At 37.9% G+C, this 21,016-nt stretch overlaps 2 protein-coding genes across 4 annotated transcripts in view; one reads left to right on the top strand and one right to left on the bottom strand.

The window, feature by feature from the left end:
• Nucleotides 1-12,354, top strand: part of COCH (cochlin) — a 12,685-nt gene extending 331 nt beyond the window's left edge. Inside the window, exons 1-12 of one of the 3 annotated variants that reach the window (XM_004681960.2) lie at nucleotides 39-98; nucleotides 449-505; nucleotides 584-631; nucleotides 2,724-2,880; nucleotides 3,658-3,791; nucleotides 4,534-4,596; nucleotides 5,216-5,260; nucleotides 5,349-5,496; nucleotides 8,289-8,392; nucleotides 8,979-9,205; nucleotides 9,364-9,880; nucleotides 11,856-12,354. In XM_004681960.2, the coding sequence (XP_004682017.1) occupies nucleotides 472-505; nucleotides 584-631; nucleotides 2,724-2,880; nucleotides 3,658-3,791; nucleotides 4,534-4,596; nucleotides 5,216-5,260; nucleotides 5,349-5,496; nucleotides 8,289-8,392; nucleotides 8,979-9,205; nucleotides 9,364-9,880; nucleotides 11,856-12,031 (1,653 nt within the window). In that variant the 5' untranslated portion in view covers nucleotides 39-98; nucleotides 449-471 and the 3' untranslated portion in view covers nucleotides 12,032-12,354. Of the gene's footprint in view, nucleotides 1-38; nucleotides 99-135; nucleotides 174-448; nucleotides 506-583; nucleotides 632-2,723; nucleotides 2,881-3,657; nucleotides 3,792-4,533; nucleotides 4,597-5,215; nucleotides 5,261-5,348; nucleotides 5,497-8,288; nucleotides 8,393-8,978; nucleotides 9,206-9,363; nucleotides 9,881-11,855 lie in introns of those variants that run through there. The other 2 variants (XM_012724466.1, XM_012724465.1) reach the window with 2 other exon arrangements.
• Nucleotides 12,355-16,022: 3,668 nt separating this feature from the next.
• Nucleotides 16,023-21,016, bottom strand: part of STRN3 (striatin, calmodulin binding protein 3) — a 77,289-nt gene continuing 72,295 nt past the window's right edge. Inside the window, exons 15-16 of the mRNA XM_004681959.2 lie at nucleotides 18,564-18,650; nucleotides 16,023-18,474 (exon numbers count right to left, since the gene is read on the bottom strand). Of these exons, the coding sequence (XP_004682016.1) occupies nucleotides 18,305-18,474; nucleotides 18,564-18,650 (257 nt within the window). The 3' untranslated portion in view covers nucleotides 16,023-18,304. The remainder of the gene's footprint in view (nucleotides 18,475-18,563; nucleotides 18,651-21,016) is intronic.

The following is a 21,016-nucleotide window of genomic DNA, read 5'->3' as shown; positions in this document are numbered from 1 at the left end:
GCCCCGGGCACAGTGCTCATGCGCGCGGCCCAGCCTTTATAGCGGCGGCGGGAGCCGCGCTTTCCGCACTCAGGCGCAGCGGGGCGGGTCCGACTCAGGTGCAGAGCCCCGGGCGTCCTGCGCGGGCGCGCGGTCCCTGACGCCTGCCTGTCGGTCTCTCGCCTTGTGCGGCTGTCAGTTTTATATTGCTCTGTCCCCTTCCCTGGCCCGGGGTTGCCTATCGACTCTGGGCTTAGCTCGATTTGCAGCCAGAGCGTCGCCTCCAGATCGAGAAAGGAGCTAGCTCGGGGGTAGCGGCTTCTTCGGTCTCCTCCCTTCCCGCAGCCACCTCTAGATTTCCGAGGAGCGCGGGATTGGAGTAGTGGGCGAGTGCGGTGCGGCGCGGCGCGGTGGGCGAAGTAGGGACCTGTGCCCTGGGTGCCTCCCTCGCATTCTCCCTCTTTCACAGGTCCGAGCTACCCCTCGACTACCATGTCTGCATCCTGGATCCCGGTTCTCTGCCTCGGTGGGTACGCGCCCCTCACAACCCCTTTTCCCTTGCGCTCGGTGGGTGGAGGCTGGAGCCCTTGTCCTCTCTTCGCAGGTGTGTGTCTGCTGCTGCTGCCGGAGCCCGCGGGCAGCGAGGGAGCAGGTGAGTCGCCGGGTCCGGGCGGAGGAGGCAGGGCTGTTTCCAGCCGGTGGGAGGGGCGGAGGGCCCGCCGCTGGGTTCGAGCCCCTGGACTGTGTGCCGGGAGCCGGATCTGGAGGCGCGTAGGTTGGAGCAGTTGTGGGCGCACCACCAGTCATAGCGATGGCCCACCGACTGCCACTCGCTGGTTTCTCCCGTCCCCTCGGGTCGGATGGGGCCGTTCTTTTCAAGGAGAAGAGAAGGGAGCCTTCCCCCTACCCACACCCTCATCCCGGGAGCTTCCCTGCTAGCGGAGCAGACGAGCGAAGGTTGAGCCGGGGGATATTCGTGAGCCGCACGGAGGGGCTCATTGGTTCCCGTCTTTCGCTGTATTTGGAATAAGAGGAAACCCCCAACACCACTCCCCCCCCACCTCACCCTCACCCTCACACAGGACTCTAGACTGTCAAAGCCAAACGAGAGAAGGTGGGGGGCGGGGGCGGGAAGAGAAGAAAGGGGGATAAAAAGTCAGACGCTGGGAGAGAGCCAGGGTCGAGATAGGTTTACCTTGTCCCGCTGCGTTTTACCCCCTGACAGTGTGTCTAGAAGTAGTATCTATAAAACATCGTGAAACCATTCAAGACAGTCTAAAATGAGGTTGTTCCATATGTAGAATGGGTATGTGACTCCATGTGCTTTCTGTAATATAAAAAATAAGCTGTTTCCCCAAATCTATTCATTTGCTTTCCTTGAAAATAGAATGCGGGTAAGTACTGCACTGGCCTGTATTTGGCACAGCCTAACTTCTCCCCACCGCTCACTAAAGTCAATTTTTGGCAGCTAAAGGGGGTTTCTGACTTTACAGAAAATGAAAGATTAAGGAGTTTGAACATAGGTATGCAATGCATAGGTATGAGGTTACTGTTTTTGCAAGGATTTTAAATCCCCCAGTTACTTAGTGTTTGACAAGGAAGTGGCACTGACACTGCTGTCCTGTGTTCCTTTCCATGGATATTTACAGGCCAGGATACAACTGAACACCGAAGCTCTAGAGGAGACCCCTAGTAAAATGTGGGTTACTCAGTCGGGCATTATGACCAGATAGTATTGTCTTGGGGGTAAATAGTGTTTTGAATTAACATTGGTTTTAAAAAGATTTGGATAACCACAATTCCCTGTGTTTGGAAAATAGTATTTAATAACTTTATTCTCAAATGTAATATTCACAGTGAATTGATAAATTAATTTGTTGTATTACCTTCTTACATGCTGTTACTGGCTTGTTTCTACCTAATATCTTTTGTTGTGAAAACTTTTATTCATCAAATAAACTTTGTCAGATTGACTGTTTAAAACTTGAGAATATTAATAGTGCCTTCTAAAAATGCATTCATTTTTATTCCTCTCTAGACAGAGATGGAACAGAAATAATCATTTTCAATTCAGATAAAAATGTTCCATTCTGAAGTGCTCACTTCACTACTTCCTATCCTGCAGGAGTTACAAGCAAGATGTTCCTTGGGCTGTGTGACCTTGAGTAAATTAACCTCCTGCTTCAGTTTTTTTGTCTGCATAATGACTGAACTAAATGCCACTCAATAAACTGAAGCATCTTTTTACTGAGTTTGTTTAAATTAAGATATAATTTTCATGAGGAAAACTGGTATAAATTGTCCCATGAAGGAAAGGATGGCAAAAAAGTTTGTTCATATGTATATGAAAATATTCCTTAGAGACTTGACCCAAATTTATTATCTTCAACTCAATATATACACAGTTGTCACAAGAATTGACATTTTTATATTTCTAGAATGAATGGTCAATGACTGAAGTTACTTTCTAGTTCTGATATATTTCCAATAATGTGTTTCCAAACCAAAAGGAAAAAGCTGAGAACAGTTTCCCGTTTGACTTTATAGTGGCTGGGGACTACAAAAAACTGAAACTGATTTTTGGATGGCTAAATTCTGGAATGGTTTGGAATGGTGCATAAATCAATTTCTTAAGAAGTGTAGAGATTAGGGAACTAAAGCTTAAAGTTTTTGTCATGGTCTCCTTCTTACCTCTTCCCTAAACATCCTAAGAGTGGTCACTGCATTCCCTCCTTTTTCTTCAGTTCCCATTGCTATCACATGCTTTACTAGAGGTCTAGACATCAGGAAAGAGAAAGCAGATGTCCTCTGCCCAGGAGGCTGTCCTCTTGAGGAGTTCTCTGTGTTTGGGAACGTAGTATATGCTTCCGTATCAAGCATCTGTGGAGCTGCTATTCACAGGTAAGCCTGAATATGCCAGGGAGAGAGAAATACAAGTGTAGTAGTCTTTCTTTCCCCTTTTAAAACATCTGAACATTCATCCTCACCCCATTTTCTTTCTTTTGGTGTCAAATTTGGCCATAGAAAATGGAGAATATATGTAATTTTCCTGAATGTCATTGAAACACTGACAATGGAAGCTTTCTCACTAAAGACAGGTTTTATTATTTCTCACTACCTAGATTTCTGTGATTCTAAAACACTCGTAATCATGTAATAGATCATTGAATTTTTAACTGTGCCAGTCAATGCTTTAACTTCCCCAACTCTACAACTACCTGAGACAGATACAATTTTATGGCAGTCTTTCAAGTATCTTGCTCATGGTTACCCCTTTAAGGTGTTGTTCCAGAGTCAACTCTGCAATCCTACAAATAAATAACCAGTGTAACTTTTTTTCTTTTTTTAAAACAAAGTCCCACATTGTATTTATCTTTAAAAACTAAGAAAATTGTTTGGTGCTCTTATCTGTGACTCTTGAGCTACAGGCAGCAGATATGACCTGTGTTTTATCAACACTTAAGTTTGACAGCAAAAAAGTATTTACCCAGGCAGATTTTATATCTATGTAAGCAAAAAAAATTTCGTAAAGCAGGCAGCATCCTTAGATGACTTCCCTGCTAGACTATTTTCTTGACTAATCAGATCAGTAGCTGCAATGTTAAACTATGTTAATTGGATGTCCCTAAGAGGTGTCTCACTTGTAAAATAGACTCAGTTGTTATTCTTGTGTTGCAGGGGAGTGATCAGCAATTCAGGGGGACCTGTGCGAATCTATAGCCTGCCAGGTCGAGAAAATTATTCCTCAGTGGTTGCCAATGGCATCCAATCTCAAACCCTTGCCAGATGGTCTGCATCTTTCACAGTGACAAGTAGGTACAATTATATTGTTCTCACTTTTTTGTAAATATTATTCCCAAAAAACAAAAACCAAAAAGCTGTTTTCTGCTTTTCTTAGTTCACCTCTTTGACTCTGATTAGCTCAACTACTGGTTATAGTCAAGGTGCCCAGTGGGTTAATGACCCACTGAAGCTAAACTATATGATCAGGGGAAGAGTAACTTTACTGTCAGAAGATGGCATAGAAAGTTGAATTGTTTGCAATCAAGTATCCTGACATTTACCAAGTAACACTAAATTTAAAAACGAATGAATGAGTCCATTTTTGGTGATCTTTTTTTTTTAAAAAAAGATTTATGTATATAGAACTGGGGTATAGGCCAGGTGTAGGGGCAGTGAGAGGATTCACCATAGACAGAGTGGGGAGCAGAACAGGCCGACTGTCGAAGTACACTGCTGAGGGGAGCAGCAGGTGGGTCAGGAGAGGTCTGTTGCACCATGTAGGTCACCGCCAGGGCGGGGGATCAAACTCACACTGAAGCAGCTGCAGCTTGCTTGCAGTGCTGCACTTTAACCAGCTGTGCCACCAGGGAGAGCCAATCCTTTTAAAATATAATAGATAATATCCATTTTGTGTCTTTGAAATGATCATGCAGCAATTACTTCTGCAATTGTGATCACTCTTATTTCAGTTATCCTCTCATAGAACTCTAAATTAGATTCACTATGTCATGACTGTAAAGGAGGTGGAAAATAATATGTTTATTTTAACAGAAGGCAAAAGTGGTAACCAGGAAGCCACAGGACGAGCAGTGTCCACAGCACGTCCACCAACAGGTATGAAACAGGGAACTTAATGCTTAGAACAGCATTTTGAAGTTAAAAATGTGTTGCAATAGAAATTTCCTTTTTTAAAAAACATGTTATAGCAAATACCTTGTTTGCTGCTATATTACATAGGGAAATACTCAATTTTGCATTTCAAATTACTTATTCTTTAGTTGCAATTATAAGCTCTATCACCAAATATTCTTTTGAGTTCCTGCCATTTCTCCTTGATTTGATTAGCCATGCCTAATATGCTTAAAAGTACTTTGAACTTCCCATTTGTCTCATCAACAAAAGATTTACTTTATGTCTATTGTGGGAATTAGGCTATGATCTCTTTGCTAACACTGGTAGTTTTAAAATCAAAGAAAGTAAAAATGTTAGAATCTGTGAGTTTCCAATCTTACCTCAACTGTGAGTTTGGGATATTGAAGTCCTGGACTGCTACTGTCCCGAATTGTTCCTTTGTTGGGGGCCCTGTGTCTTTTGTCCGGAAAATCATCAGAAAATTAAAATTTAAGACTCTGCAAGAATAATACTTCCCTATCATGAGCTCTTTTCCATTTGAGCTTCTTGCTATGGACCTGTTTTTCCTTTTGCTAACATCAGTTGTTTACTTTTGTTTCAGGTAAACGACTAAAGAAGACATCTGAGAAAAAAACTGGCAATAAAGGTAAGAATCCAGATATCCAGATGCCATTTGGAAAAATAACATTCTCTCTTGAAAATGCTGAGGTAAAGACTTGTTTGTGTCTCCACAGACTGTAAAGCAGACATAGCATTTCTGATCGATGGAAGTTTTAATATTGGGCAGCGCCGATTTAATTTACAGAAGAATTTTGTTGGGAAAGTGGCTCTAATGTTGGGAATTGGAACAGAAGGACCACACGTCGGCCTTGTTCAAGCCAGGTACCAACTTTGTTAAAATGAGGCTTGAATGATGACAAATGATCAATCCTTTTAGTAGGTTCAATATAAACATGGTGAGTTCTGAATAATGTGGATTCCAAGCTATAAATTTAGGATTTAAGACTGATGGAGTATGTCTAAATACTTTTTTAAATAAAAGATTTTAGAGAATTATATATTATCTACTTGAGTACGAAAAGGTAGGTTAAAAGGTCTTGTTGCTCATACAAATTACCTCTATTATGAAGCTTAATTCATAATTTTTTCTTCTGTGAAGAAGCAGTGATATCTATTCCTCCTTCCCATTCTGTCATTATTCCTTTTAGTCTTTCCACTTCCACTGATTGGAGATCTGAAGTGTATTTTTATTCATTTAAAAATATGACTTGGAAGTTTAATGTTCTTAATTATATGAAGTTTAGAAAACATAAAAAGCCAGAGAAAACAAATTTACCCAGTATATCACAAACTGTAAAAGGTTTTATTTTCTTCTGGTATTTTTTTTTTTTTTTTTTTTTTTTAGGCTGTGTTGGGTTTGGTGTCCTTGTTTTGCACTTGTGGTTCCTTCCTATTTTTCTTTCCCTGATCCTTTACGTTTTAGAGAAACTTCTTCTGGTATTCTAATAAAATATTTGACTGAATTTATTTTTCAAAAGCTCAGTCTATAAGAATGGTCTTATATTCCATTTTTTCATCCTTTAGCTTTGTGAACATTTTACCATGGCACAAATATTCTTCAAAAATGGTATTTTATAATGTTCTTTACTATACTTAGCCATTCTTCTGTTTTTTTTTTTCACCATTATACTTTGTTTACATTGTGACAAATATCTTTAATCCTTTGCAGTCTCTGAAAACTTCACTAGGCTACTTCCTAGAAGTGAGATTGGGCCAAAAAGCTCTGACTCTTCTGATACCAATGCATATTGATCCAGTTGAAATTACTATCAGCAGTGCATAAGAGTATCACATACTATTACAAATATTAAATGTATTTTGTTTTTAGCGTTTTTTTTTTTTTTAAAGATTTATTTATTTGTGCTTACAGAACTGGGGTACAAGCCAGAGACTCAGGGGTGGTGAAAGACTTCACCAGAAAGTGGGGAGCAGAACAGGCAGATCAATGAAGTACACTGCTGAGGGGAGCAGCGGGCAGGTCAGGAGAGGTCTGCCGCGCCATGTGGTCACCTCCGGGGCAGGCGGGAATCGAACTCATGCGGAAGTGGTTTCAGCTTCTTAGTGCAGTGCTTTAACCCGCTGCGTCACCAGGGAGGGCCTGTTTTTAGCGTTTTTTTACACTTGGGTTTTTACTCTTGGTTTTTTAATTTAGATTTTTTTTGCGTAAAATTTATCTTTTTGTTGTTTTCTACATAATTTAACCATTTGTCCTATACTTTGTTAAAAAAAAAAGGGTTTCTTATTCCATTGATTAATGACATCAGTTTTATGTAAAAGTTTGGACAAGTTTGTTTCATGATCCATATGCCAAGTTTTACATCTTTTTGAATACTGTAGCTTTATTATACGCCTCAACATCATATAGGGCAAGTTTCCCTTAATGCTTTCCCTATTTTTTTCTTTACCAATTTTACCCAATTCCTTTTCAAGACAAAAGCTACACATACAAAGATTTGTAAATACATACAAAGACTAACTTCTTTAATATACTTCTTACCTTACCGTGTTTCTATTTGAGGAAGAACATTAGAATAAACTATATAAAAATTATATAATTAAGCAGAATAACTGAATATATTAAGGATGTAAAAGTAAATCTTAAAAGTCATAATTTGAATGGTTGAAAGCAATCAAAGGTGAAAAGTTTACCTTCAATCTGATTTTGTGACCTAACAGTCCATCAAATATACAGAAATTATGCTACCATAGATGCAGAAGTACAATCCGCCTTGTTCCTCAAAAATCCTGACATAATGGTAATTCATGGTAATAATGAAGAGATCTTAAGATTTTGCATTTATAAAATTACATCTAAAAACTAAACATGAGAAATTGTGCCTTGTTTTTACTCATATAGTATCTAATGAATTACAGAGAACAATTATAAAAGTGAGCTAAAATTCCTTTACTATTATGGAAAATTCCAAATCCAAATGTTTTAATACACTTAATTTTAAAATTTGGCCAAGTGTCCATACACACCTTAATAAAAAAAAAGTCAGTATTGTAATATTCCACAACTCCTTCCTTTTTAACTTTTCTTATTTTAAAAACATCAGCCATAGCATCATTTAAATTGCCTTTCTGACCAGAGACCTGGGTTTATAGTCTTCCTGTTCCATGCTTCTCCTTTGGAGTAGGTCTCACTACCTTCCAGCTGTCTGGTACCTAACGCTACAGGCTTCTATGAAACCCAGTACCATGCCTCAGGCCTGGTTTCAGGTGCCCCTTATTAAGGCTTGGAGTTTGCAGTTAGGTAAACATGAATTTAAAATGTGGCTATTTTTATTGAACAAATTACCTTAAATTTTCTGTTTCATTTGTGAAAGAACTTCTACCCTATAGTTATATGGGATGAGATCATACACATATATTTACCATACTTCCCAGAATATAATAAATCCTCAAAGTAACAAGTGTCTTTTGTTACATTTATAAAATATCCCTAAAAATTCAAGAAACATTTCAAGTATGGATGCAATGCTTTAGTTGACTATTTAGTTGAAACTTAGAAGAAACTTGGGCACTCTAAAGACTTTTTAAAGGTATATAATTTGCACATTTTGCCTTTTCAATACTCTATGGATAATATTGTTTTCATTTTTTCCACTTAGTGAACATCCCAAGATAGAATTTTACTTGAAAAACTTTACATCAGCCAAAGATGTTTTGTTTGCCATAAAGGAAGTAGGTTTCAGAGGGGGTAATTCCAATACAGGTAAGTAGAACTTTGCACCTAACAGGTAACACAGGAGAGATTATGAAATACCAGACTCAAAAAACAGTATTGTGGTATTTTATGAGCCTATGTGAAACAACCTCCTGGTACTGGATCTTGGCTAGGTTTAGACTTTACCATTTGAAATAAATATACTTGATGGATAAACCTAAATATACGTACATATGTGTGTGTGTATATATATATATATATATATAAAATGTACACATATACGATACATTGTGATTTATAACCCTGTATATATGTGCATGTGTGCTATATATAATGCATATAATGCACTGTGAGTATATACATTACAAACCTGTATATATTATAAACCTATATTAGGTAGGGCAGATGTCACTTTAAAGAACTGATTAGATCATTAAAAAGCAGCAAAGACCAAGACAAAAAAACAAGCCCGATGGATAATTAAACTTTCACATCTGATGTGTCTTTTACAGAATCAGTTTCTATGTATGTCAGATTCTTCAACTTGATGACATCAGATTGTACACAGATGCAGAAATGTCATTTGAGCAGCAATACTGTTCCAGTTTGCTTTTCTTTCTCCTTTCTAACCTAGGAAAAGCCTTGAAACATACTGCCCAGAAATTCTTCACAGCAGACACTGGAGTGAGAAAAGGGATCCCCAAAGTAGTGGTGGTATTTATTGATGGCTGGCCTTCTGATGATATTGAGGAAGCAGGAATTGTGGCCAGAGAGTTTGGTGTCAATGTATTTATAGTCTCTGTGGCCAAACCTATCCCCGAAGAATTGGGGATGGTTCAGGATGTTGCATTTGTTGACAAGGTAAGTAGATGAGGGGTGTCTTGTCATGGTAGTGATTCAGTGCTGGTATTCTAGGTGTAGTGCTGATTTGCCCATATCTAGATTAAATGAATATTTAAAATATTTGTTAATTCTAAAGAAGCTTGACCCCACTGAATATCTTTTGTCTCCCCCATTAGGCTGTCTGTCGGAATAATGGCTTCTTCTCTTACCACATGCCCAACTGGTTTGGCACCACAAAATATGTAAAGCCTCTGGTACAGAAGCTGTGCACTCATGAGCAAATGATGTGTAGCAAGACTTGTTATAACTCAGTGAACATAGCATTTCTAATTGACGGCTCCAGCAGTGTTGGAGATAGTAATTTCCACCTCATGCTGGAATTTGTTTCCAATATAGCCAAGACTTTTGAAATCTCAGACATTGGTGCAAAGATAGCTGCTGTACAGTTTACCTATGATCAGCGCACAGAATTCAGTTTCACTGACTATAGCACCAAAGAGAATGTCTTAGCTGTTATCAGAAACATTCGCTATATGAGTGGTGGGACAGCTACTGGTGATGCCATTTCCTTTACTGTCAGAAATGTCTTTGGTCCCATAAGGGATAGCCCCAACAAGAACTTCCTGGTAATTGTCACAGACGGGCAGTCCTATGATGATGTTCGAGGCCCTGCTGCTGCTGCACATGATGCAGGTAAGATCCTTGTCCTTTGGGAACTGTAAGGTTGAGAGAAATTAGGATTAGATATAAATTTAAGCACTTATTTTACTAAACAAAAACTTGCATTGTGGAAGTCATTGTTGTGAAATCTTTGCTCAGTATTAACTGACTTGTCAAAGCTGCCCTACAAATTTTATTCTACATATAAGGGGATTAACTTTCCCAAATTCAAACAGCAAGTAGAAGTGGTGAGGCTAGGATTCAAACCCAGGAACCTGGCTGAACCCACACTCATAACCACTGTATTGGGAGAATTGCCACAAGAACCATGTCAAGGAAGTATCTGCTCATGTTTGGCTCAGAGTTGGAAATATGCCCCCCTCTTCCCTTATCAGCTTAACATACTATGAATCTGCTATTTAAATTTTATCCTAGCTAAAATTTAGTCTGGGGAACTTTCTAAAATAAATCACCATTAGATTTTAACCATAGTTCATTTACACTTGCCTTTTTTTGGGGGGGGGGATAACCTGTGATGTTATGAAAGGATATAAAAAGGTCTTCTTCCTCACATATCTTTTATTTTTACATCATTTTGTGCCATTTTCCATCTCAGTTCTAATCCCTATGGGCTTCCCACCACCAGTTCACCTGTGCCATCACCATAGTCCAGTGCACTCCCCCCCCTCCCATTTTTGATCCCATTCCCCACTTCACCCCCATAAAATGTCTCTGGTATATAGTTATTTTCTCCTGACATAACGTTAATATTACTTATGACAAAGATTACTCTTGAAGACATTAACAGTGTGTTGATATCAACTAACTCACTAGTGTCAACTCATTAAAAACAAAATGCTGATTTAGAAGGGAACAATCAAGTTTTGTATGACTGTATTATTATTTACATAATTTTGGGGTATTGATTAGTTTGTTAGCTCTTATTCCTGGAAAACACAGCTTAATGACCTAATTTGTGGTTAACAGGACTGAATTCAGGCTAAGTGACCAATGCTAATTCAAATATAGTTTCCCTGTGATTAACTGAATTTCAGGAGGTTGGGACACACTAGTTTCATGAATGATTGAATGAAAATTACAAAAAAACAGTAATTCGTTAGGCTTTCAGGGCTAGGTCACAAAATTTTTTAAATTGTTAATTCTATACTGGACCTGAGCTTGAACATATCAACTAAAAGTGAGGAAAACAGATAGATCTTGACATTTCTTTGTTGCCAGAAAGAATTGGTTGCATGTAATAAACTGTTTCAAGTACTTGCTTTATTTCTATCTTGGTATTCACAAATCTGAGCACTCTATAGCCTTAGAATGGGAGCACTGATCAGAGTATCAAACTAATTGTAGTAAGACACCCTAACCAAAATGTGCAGTTGGACTAAACACTTTCTAGTAATGCAAGGGAATGCAGATGGAATGTCAATATAACTAGAAGGAACCATCTAGCTTCTTAAAATTTTTATTGCCATATTTTTGCTTTTGGATTAAATGCAATTTCTGCCAATGTAAAGTATGATGATTTAAATGGAAATTATCTTTCAGAGTACTAGTCACATTCCTGACAATGCAACAATCTTAAGAGAATTTTCACCATTTGTAGATCACATCTTTGTGTACTGGCTCTGTCCCTCGTCCTGATAAAAGGCAGTCTATTCTCAAGCTAGTCTCATTTCACTGCATGTTAGCTGTAGGGTTTGGTTTATTTACTACATATCAGGTTAAGAAACTTTCTTCTACTTCTGTGTTGTATCATGAGTGGGTTTCTCCCTATAAGTGGCCATGACTTCTTTTATGCTTGTGTGGTGAATTAGGTGGCAAGCCTAGAATTGACCAAACAGTTCAGCCTCTGTCAAACCTACCATACAATTTATGGTAGTTTCAGGCATTAGTAGGTTTTCTCTCTATACACTAATGTGTGAAAATATACACACAAAATTTTAAATATAAGTTTGAACTTGGTTTTATTTATTTTAAAACATTTTCATTGTAGGTATCACCATTTTCTCTGTTGGTGTGGCATGGGCACCTCTGGACGATCTGAGAGACATGGCCTCTAAACCAAAGGAATCACATGCTTTCTTCACAAGAGAGTTCACAGGATTAGAACCAATTGTTTCTGATGTCATCAGAGGAATTTGTAGAGATTTCTTAGAATCCCAGCAGTAATGACATTTTGACAACTGAAAGAAAAATGTATAGTGTATTCCTGTAATGCTACAATAATATATAGTTTACTAGGAATAGATACAAACCTGTTAAAGAAGTCAAAAGTTGTTTTAGGCAAACAAGCATTCATTTAAAGCTACTTTCTAATTACAATTTAGACTCAATTGTTTAAAACATTCTGTTGAAGCTTCATAATCATGACCTTTAGACACTCAGGAAAGAAGAGATATTGTGGATTAAAATATTAGTTCTAACATGCCTACTAAATATATACACAAATTTCATAGCTCAATAAAAGAATTTGATACTTAGAATATAAGCAATATTCCTTCTCTAGTCATTTGTATTAAATATAAGGAAAAAGCTTAAACAGAAAACATTTTCACTCAAGTAGATGCTGTCTTAAAATCAACAAAAGCTATTACTCAATATGCAAAAAGGCTGTAATTTGATCAAACTGCTTCTGTAGTATCCATTAATAGCTGAACAAGATAGCAGGATTGCCTGGTATTTTTCTATTTATATCTTCAATTTTATATGTGTACAGACTTTAAAAGTCATCTATACACTTAAAAAAAAAGTTAACTGGTCAACTTTTACTTACCACTTACACTTTCAGAAAATTAGCTTTCAAAAAAAAAGCCCCACCTATTTCAAATAGCAGACCTGCAGGAAAAAATACTGTAGTTGAATAAACAATAAAACTGCTAGTGACTAGTATTCTAAGATGCTTTATTACTCCCAACATCTCTTTATAGGGCATGGTAAAAATTCTTACTCTTATTTGAAAAAAACTCTGCCTTAAGGCATGCAATAAATGTATTTCCTTTTTTATTGTTCTAGGATTTACACAATTGCTACTCAAATTGCACAAGATATTTTTTATTACTTGGGCTCAACAATGTTTTGTAATGAACAGTATTTTTACTTAAATGTGCTTATGAAGATGGTTTCCAAAAACTGATCATTAGATCTCCTCTAATGGGACTTCACCAAGAACTTCCCTCAAATGGAGGTGTTCTTCATCCCACCCGATCTTGCACTGACAGAACCTATCCTTCCCCCTCAGCCACCTGTGTATTTTTTTCTCCCTTTACATATACACTGACCCAAAATGAAATGCTGTATAAAGTTAACCTACCCAAAAAAAAAACAAACACTCCAGGAAAACTTTTGAGTTAATTCTATTGTCTGTGTAAAAGGAATAAACTGAAATTGCCTCTAAACCACACAAAAATTAAGTTTGGAAGACCAACACTTCCCCCTTTTAATTATGTACTTATTTTTAAGACTTTATTGGTAAATGCAAGAATGAGAGGGTGAGGGGGTGAGAAAATTCACTAGAATGGGGAGTAGAACAGGTTGATCTACTGAAATACACTAGAAACAGTGGGAAAGACAGGAGAGATCTGCTTTGCTGTGGGCTTGCTCCCTAGTGTCCAACTGAAGGCAGGATCGAACTCAAGATGACAGAATCTATGGCACAGGGACTGGCAATAACTTAATAGTGCTGAGAGGTTCAGCCTTGCAGAAATTACCACCTTACTCCTCCCTTTTAAACTGCAGCTATAAATTGATACAAAGCAGAATTTCATTAAACAACAGCTACACTTAGCTGAGTACCCCTTGAAAATTTACACTGAAATGAAAACCCAGTCTTCAGTTATTAGCTTTCTTTAAATTTATTTATGCATACAAGAACTGGGGTACAGGCCAGTGGTGCAGAGAGTGAAGGAGTCATCAGACAGAGTGGGGAGCAGAACAAGCAAAGTGACTGAAATACACTGCTGAAGGGAGCAGTGGACAGGTCAGAAAAAGTCTGCCACACTATGTGGGTCACTTCCCTTGCCAGGATGGAACTCATGCTGCAGCGGCTATGACAGCTTCATACTGCTGTGGTTTAACATGCTACACCACCAGCGAGGGCCCAGTTACAAGCAAAAAAGATTCTCTTTAATTTTATAAAGTGGGGCCCTCCCTGGTGGCGCAGGGGGCTGGGATGCAGCACTGCAAGCCACCCCGATGGCTTCACAGCGAGTTCAATCCCCACCCCCCAAGGTGACCCACAAGGCACAGCAGACCTCTCCTGTCTCACCCTCTGCTCCCCTCAGCAGTGTACTTCATCAATTTTCATTGATCTGCCTGTTTTGCTCCCTACTCTGTTTCTGGTGAATCCTCTCACTGCCCCTGCACCTCTGGCCTGTACCCCAATTCTGTATGCATAAGTAAATGAATCTTCAAAAAAAATTCTATAAATTACTGTATTTTTGTAAGTGAACAGTCAAAATAAAAGAAGGGAGAATAAGAAAATTAAAAAAAACACTAACTTCAGCAGGTATGCCTAATTTCAAATTATTTCGCTTATAAACTTCATGCATTCAATGTATGCTGGTTTTCAGTGGATAATTTAATTGAAATTTTAGAAAAGTACACAAATGAGTAAGAGATTCTGATTAAATGTTGACAAAGTCAACAAATTTAAGGGTGCATATAAAAAATAAAGCAGTTAGTTTAATAAGGAGCTTCCAAATGACCCAGCAATCCCACTCCCCAAAGGACACAAAAACACTGATTCAAAAAGACACCTGCACCCCATGTTTACTTACTGCTGCTTTATTTACAACTGGAAAGACATGGACAACAGCCCAAACGCCCAAAAGTGGATAACGGGATTAAAAAGATGTGGTATGGGCCCTCCCTGGTGGTGCAGCGGGTTAAAACACAGCACTAAGAAGCTTAAGCCAATTCTGCATGAGTTTGATCCCTGCCTGCCCCGTGACCACATGGCGTGGCAGACCTCTCCTGACCCGCCCGCTGCTCCCCTCAGCAGTATACTTAGTCAATCTGCCTGTTCTGCTCCCCACTCTGTCTCTGGTGAATCCTCTCACCCTCAGCATCTCTGGCCTGCACCCCAGTTCTGTATGAATAAATAAATAAATCTTAAAAAAAAAGATGTGGTACATATATACAATGGAATATTACAGCAAACACATATGGCTTCAGGAGTATAACGGACCAGATGAGAAGATAATAATGAACAGTTATATACCAGAGACATTTTATGGGCATGTAGTGGGGAATGGGATCAAAAACAGTGGGGGGAAAGAAAAGCACTGGACTGTGGTGATGGCACATGGGTGATTTGGTGATGGGAAGCCCACGGAGATTACAACCGATATGGAAGAATGCACAACATGATGTAAGAATAAACTATTATTTAAAAAAAAAAAAAAAGCACTTCCTGGTGTTGCAGTGGGTTAAAGCACAGCACTAAGAAGCTAAAGCCACTTTAGTATGAGTGCGATCCCGGACCCAGAGGTGATCCACATGGCGCAGCAGATCTCTCCTGACCCACCCGCTGCTCCCCTGAGCAGTGTACTTTGATGATCTGCCTGTTCTCCCCACTCTGTCGCTGGTGAATCCTCTCACCGCCCCTGCAAGTCTGGCCTGTACTCCAGTCTGTATGCATAAATAAATAAATCTTTAAAAAAAAAAAAAAGGCAGTTATTTAGCAGTCAAATACCTATGTAATTCCCTGTCACAGATGGAAGTGCACAAATAAAGACTTTCTTTCTGCATTTAGTATCTTCCAAATATTTACATATAGAGAAAAATTTAACAAAAGCAGATAAAAATAAACATACATAGGGCCCTCCCCAGTGGCACAGTGGGTTAAAGCACAGCACAAAGAAGCTTAAGCCACTTCCGCATGAGTTCGATCCCAGCCTGCCCTGGAGGAGATCCACATGGCGTGGCAGACCTCTCCTGACCCGCCCGCTGCTCCCCTCAGCAGTGTACTTCGTCAATCTGCCTGTTCTGCTCCCCACTGTCTCTGGTGAATCCTCTCACCCTCTGCATCTCTGGCCTGTACCCCAGCTCTGTATGTATGAATAAATAAATAAATCTTTAAAAAAAATAAATAAACATACATACTAGTTTTTATTCAGCTTTAATACATACTGACAGAAGTGAATGTCTATGCATTGCAATGATGAGTTACATTTCAGTTAAATAGTAATTATTACTTTCTAATAGCTGCCAGAAACAGTACTAGCTGTGAAAAAGTTCAAAAGAAAACGCCTTTTTGTTTATTCACATTTTAGTTCAGAATACCCTAAAATGGCTATTTTATGAAAATTTATTAGCAGTAAGCATAACTGCCATTTGGATTTTTATGGTAAATGAAAACTTTATGTACATACAATGTAAATTTTTTTTTTTTGCAGCAAGGATTAGGGATTCAAGTAGAATTTTTCACCGAATTTTTCTATTGTTACCTTCTAATTCCACTTGCAACTTCCTTCAAAATAAAAGGATATTATTTTATTGAAGAAAAACATTTCAAGATACTAATCAAATTTATACAGGCAGCTTTTATTTAATAAAAAATGCAGTTTATTCTTTCCTAAATTACTTTGTGGAAAAAGCTATGACCAGATAGGAATGACAACACTATTAACTAAAAATCATATTTAATAAATATCTAAGGAAATGATTTACAACAGTATCTTTGCAGGAGGTTTTTTGTTTATTTTGCATTATCTAACTTATTTTGATAAATTTTTAAATCCCAAATGGGGTGAAATTTAGAAAGGCTTTCTTAATAGTGTTAATTATTCTAGTTTTATTAGGATATCAATAAGCAGTGCAAAGTTTAAAAGCATAAAAATGAAGGACTCACTGAGAAATTATCTCCATTTCCTAGTTTAATGATGGAGAGTAAAGTATTGCACTTTATTATTCAAGACAAAATAATGTAGCCAACAGTAACATACAGGTACACAATTTAATATTTATTATATGCATTTTATATACATTATTTTTCAACAGTTGTGTGTTAGCTAAGTGGTACAATCTTAAAAATTTGCTGATTTCATAGTTTGTAAAACAAAAACCTTACAAAACTCATCAAAACTCGCAAACTGATCAGAAAAGTTTTTTGGAAGACTAGAAAAAATACTTTATTGTTTTAACCATGCATTACACAAACAAAATCTTTAGTTACACCATAAAATTAAGCACATCTGAAAAAATAAAACAGGGTAACTAATCCAAACACAGCAGATTTCTGTATCCTGATTCAACTATTTTTTAAATCCTATTTGTAATGCAAATAAAGTTTTATGCCAAATATTTTTAAACAAGATAGTTTTGTTTGGAATCATGGTAAACCAAGATACTTAAGGGGGAATCACCTTGGTTTGTTCTTTAAACTATAAAATATTCCATTTTTTAGTCTATTTTAGACTATTCAAGAATTCCAAAATAGATATACAGGTTCTTTTTTTAGCACATTAATAAAAGGATATAAAGACTGACAAAAAGTGAAATAAATAATAAGCTATTAGCAAGATGGATAATCCTTGATAAATAAACTTGTAAATACAGTAAGATGTACAAAATATCACATAGTGATAGGATGCCAAGATTAGCTTTTTTTTTTCTTTTTAAGAGTTCATTTGGAGTACTAAACCCCATTGGTTTCATTTTAATACACTTAATAGTCCTTGGTTTATAAAGAAGACAAATAGTGATGATGAAGATGATTTAGCATCTCTATGGAAGGACTTAGCTGAGCTGTATTAGGCAAAAGAAGGAAAAGGTGTGGTTACACGGTAGCGGGTCAGTGAGATTTCTGTGTTTTAGGGTTGTATTAATGCAGAAAAACTTCAATACAATCTTGAGCACTGTAGTGACAGGCTAAATATATAAAAAGACTTATAAAAACTAGAATTTTATCCAAACATTTTGTGCAACTAATGCTAAAATATTTTAAGTTAAATTTTCTTTTTCTTTTTTTTTTAAAGCAAAATAAGTTTAAAAGGGAATCTGTGGCATTCAACTGATAAACAGAAGATCACTAGGAGATGAAAAAAAGCTACTCTTGGAGCTCACTTCCCCCCCCCCTCCCCACAAGAGCACCACTTTCCTAACCCTAAGGCAGCACACAGAGTCCAAAATAAAAGTCTTTTTGTAAGATCAGACTCCACACTGGCTTAAAGATACCTAAAAAACAGACATATGCTCAGTTCATACCCATTATAGGCCACAAATACTGGAGTCCCTTTTTAGTCCCACAAAATACAGCAATTACAATTAAATTAATGAGCCTGACATTTAGATGTGATTTCTACCAATTTATGCCTGCCCCAAATAGCCTTCCCTAGGTAGAACACATGTAGTGTCATATCAGTAACCTTTCATATCGATGGCAGTGATGCAGACCCTCTTTCTGTCCAAGTAAATCAGTTGTTAGGATGAGTTTTGGCTGATTCACACAAATACTTTGGCAAGGGCGTCAGCCCCTGCACTGGCAATATATGCTTTTGATGGATGGAAAGCAACATCATAAATCGATTCATCTAATTTCTTCCTATGTACTGTTATTTCTTGCACACATGTCTTGCTGTCTAAATTCCACAATCTAATAGAACAGTCATGGCCTGTAAAAACAAAACAAAAAACAAAGCATGTTAATGAGTAACAATTCCTTTAAAAAGTTTGTGGGCAGTAGAGAAAAGTTCACACTTACTTCCAGACATCAAATAAATTCCATTAGGATCTACTGCTAGACTTGTAACAGCATCCAAATGAGCTACCATAGAATGGATCATTTTACCTAAATAAAACATAATAAAAAGATGAAGTTTCAACAAAGTTACTAACTTGAGAGATCAGAAACCATTGCACAGCATCAACATATACCTCCCTGCACACTGTTACAAGCCAGTATTACCTAAATAAAACAACTTTTGAAACAATCACTATAGCAATAATTTTTAAATTATGGTAAAATAGACATTAATTTATCATTTAATTCATCTGTAGGGTACAATTTGGTGGCTTTTAAAACATTCACCATGATGTGCAGTCAGCACCATCAGTTATCTAGTTCAGAACATCCTCATCACAGAAAAGGAAAACTTCTACCCGTTAAGCAATCTGTGGCCAACTTGACAGGACCTCAAGTGCACCTGTCCGCCCTGGCTAATGTTGTGCACGGGTGAGCACACTCCCCAGTATGGCCAGTGAACAGGGTGAGCACACTCCCCAGTATGGACAGCAAACAAGTCAGCAGAGCACAGTGCACTTTGTCCTGCAAATAGCTGCAGCCCACTACTTTGTTTCAAGCAGACACAAGAAGTCCCTGGCCCGGTACAAACATGCACCCCACTCCTTGAGTGGGGCACATTTCCTGTTTTTCCCTGCAAGTACAGAACCTATATATACCCATGGCGGTCCTAATAAACAGACTTCGGACTCCAGACCCGAGGCTCCTGCTTCATTCTCTCACATCTCCGAGATGTTCTGGTCAGCGCACCCCTTGGTTTCTGGTCAGCGCACCCCTTGGTGGGTTAGCAACAGCAATCACTTAATTCTCCCTCCCTGAAAACCACTAATCTGCTTTCTATCTCTTTAGACAGCCTTATTCTGGATGTTTCATGCAAATGGGTCATATAGTAATGTGGTCTTTTGGGTCTGCCTTATATTAGAATGTTTTCTAGGTACATTCACTGTAATTTAAAGAGATTTTTAACGCAGAACTTTCCCTGTTACTCCTAAAATAGGCGTCCGTGTAACATGAGCTTAAAACAATATGGTTGCCTCAAAGACTTCAGATTTTATTTTAAATTGAAATTAAGACCTCCCTGGGAGGGGGGGGGGGCTCAACAAGTTAAGTCTCAACACTATGAAGCCACTGCAGCACAAATTCAATCCCCTGGCCAGGGAGTTGACCAACATGGCACAACAGAACTCTCCTGTCTTGGTGGCTGTTGCCCTCAGCAACATATTTCAGTGTTCTGCTCCCCACCCTACCGCTGGTGAATCCTCTCACCCACCCACACCTCTGGCCTACACCCCAGCTCTTGTACACATAAATAAATAAATCTTTTAAAAATAAAGAAATAATAGAAATGAAAACACAGTTTATTAAGAGTCACAGATTATCTTACATATAAAGTTAGTGATAAATGTATCACTAGAAAATATATCCCTACCTAAAGTTGCAGTGACATCAAGTTCTGAAGTGACACTCAATACATTAGAAATAAGAAGAAAGAGGGATGGGTGCACAACAGAAAAGTTATTCTGGATTTCTCCAGACATGAACAAATACACTAAGCTTGAAAAATGTAGCTGAATGAATATTTTCACTTAAGATTTGACAAGCAAATGAGCTTCAACAGCAAGCTGAGATTAAAAAACTGCTAGACAAATCTGTACTGCACAAATACTTTGGGACAAGGGTACTTGCACTGGCAGGAACTCTTTGACATAACGTCATAATCTGATCCATCCAAAAAGGGAATAAAATAGCAAATACCGGCGCTTTAAAAATTTCCTCCACTTTTATTCAGCAATGAGTCTTTATTTAAAAAACCTGGGCTACTCTCCTAATTCTTTAAATTATAGTTGCAATCATTGATCATTTTTCCTGTGCTTTTTGTTATCTGCCAGGTGCTACAGTTTTTCATCTGAATACAAAACCACAACATAGTAAAATGTGTAGAAAGTTACTCTGAAAAACATAAAACGTCATATGACTTTCTGGCAGTACTAACACTTCTACGTTGAGGATAAAATTATAGCCGTGTGTTTGAAACCACATTATCAGTTTCTCTTTAACAGTAAAATTAACAGTAATATTAAAGATTATTTTCTACTAGCCAGAGAATAGAAAAATCATTCAACATACTACCTAGCCTCAATGGCTTTCTCCAGAGTTGTTCACATCAATTCTAGAATACATTCCCCTCAGTAATTCCATTAAAAAAAAAAAATATATGGCAATATGAAATGTTTGAACTCTCACACAATAATCTCAAAACATGAGATTAAATGCCAATCACCATTCCCTTAAAATTCAAATCTATGGTATCTCAATTCACAGATTTAGCTCTGACTTAGCTCCTGAGAATAATCCTGTAACTGCTAAATTTAACCAGAGTTCGTCCTCCCTGGTGGCGCAGCGGGTTAAAGCAC

The sequence above is a fragment of the Condylura cristata genome, unplaced genomic scaffold (assembly GCF_000260355.1).
Source record: "Condylura cristata isolate star-nosed mole 26May11 unplaced genomic scaffold, ConCri1.0 scaffold00013, whole genome shotgun sequence".
In the NCBI taxonomy this organism is placed as follows: domain Eukaryota; kingdom Metazoa; phylum Chordata; class Mammalia; order Eulipotyphla; family Talpidae; genus Condylura; species Condylura cristata.
The sequence above is the reverse complement of the archived record's forward strand: the minus strand, read 5'-3'. Positions and strand labels throughout refer to the sequence as shown.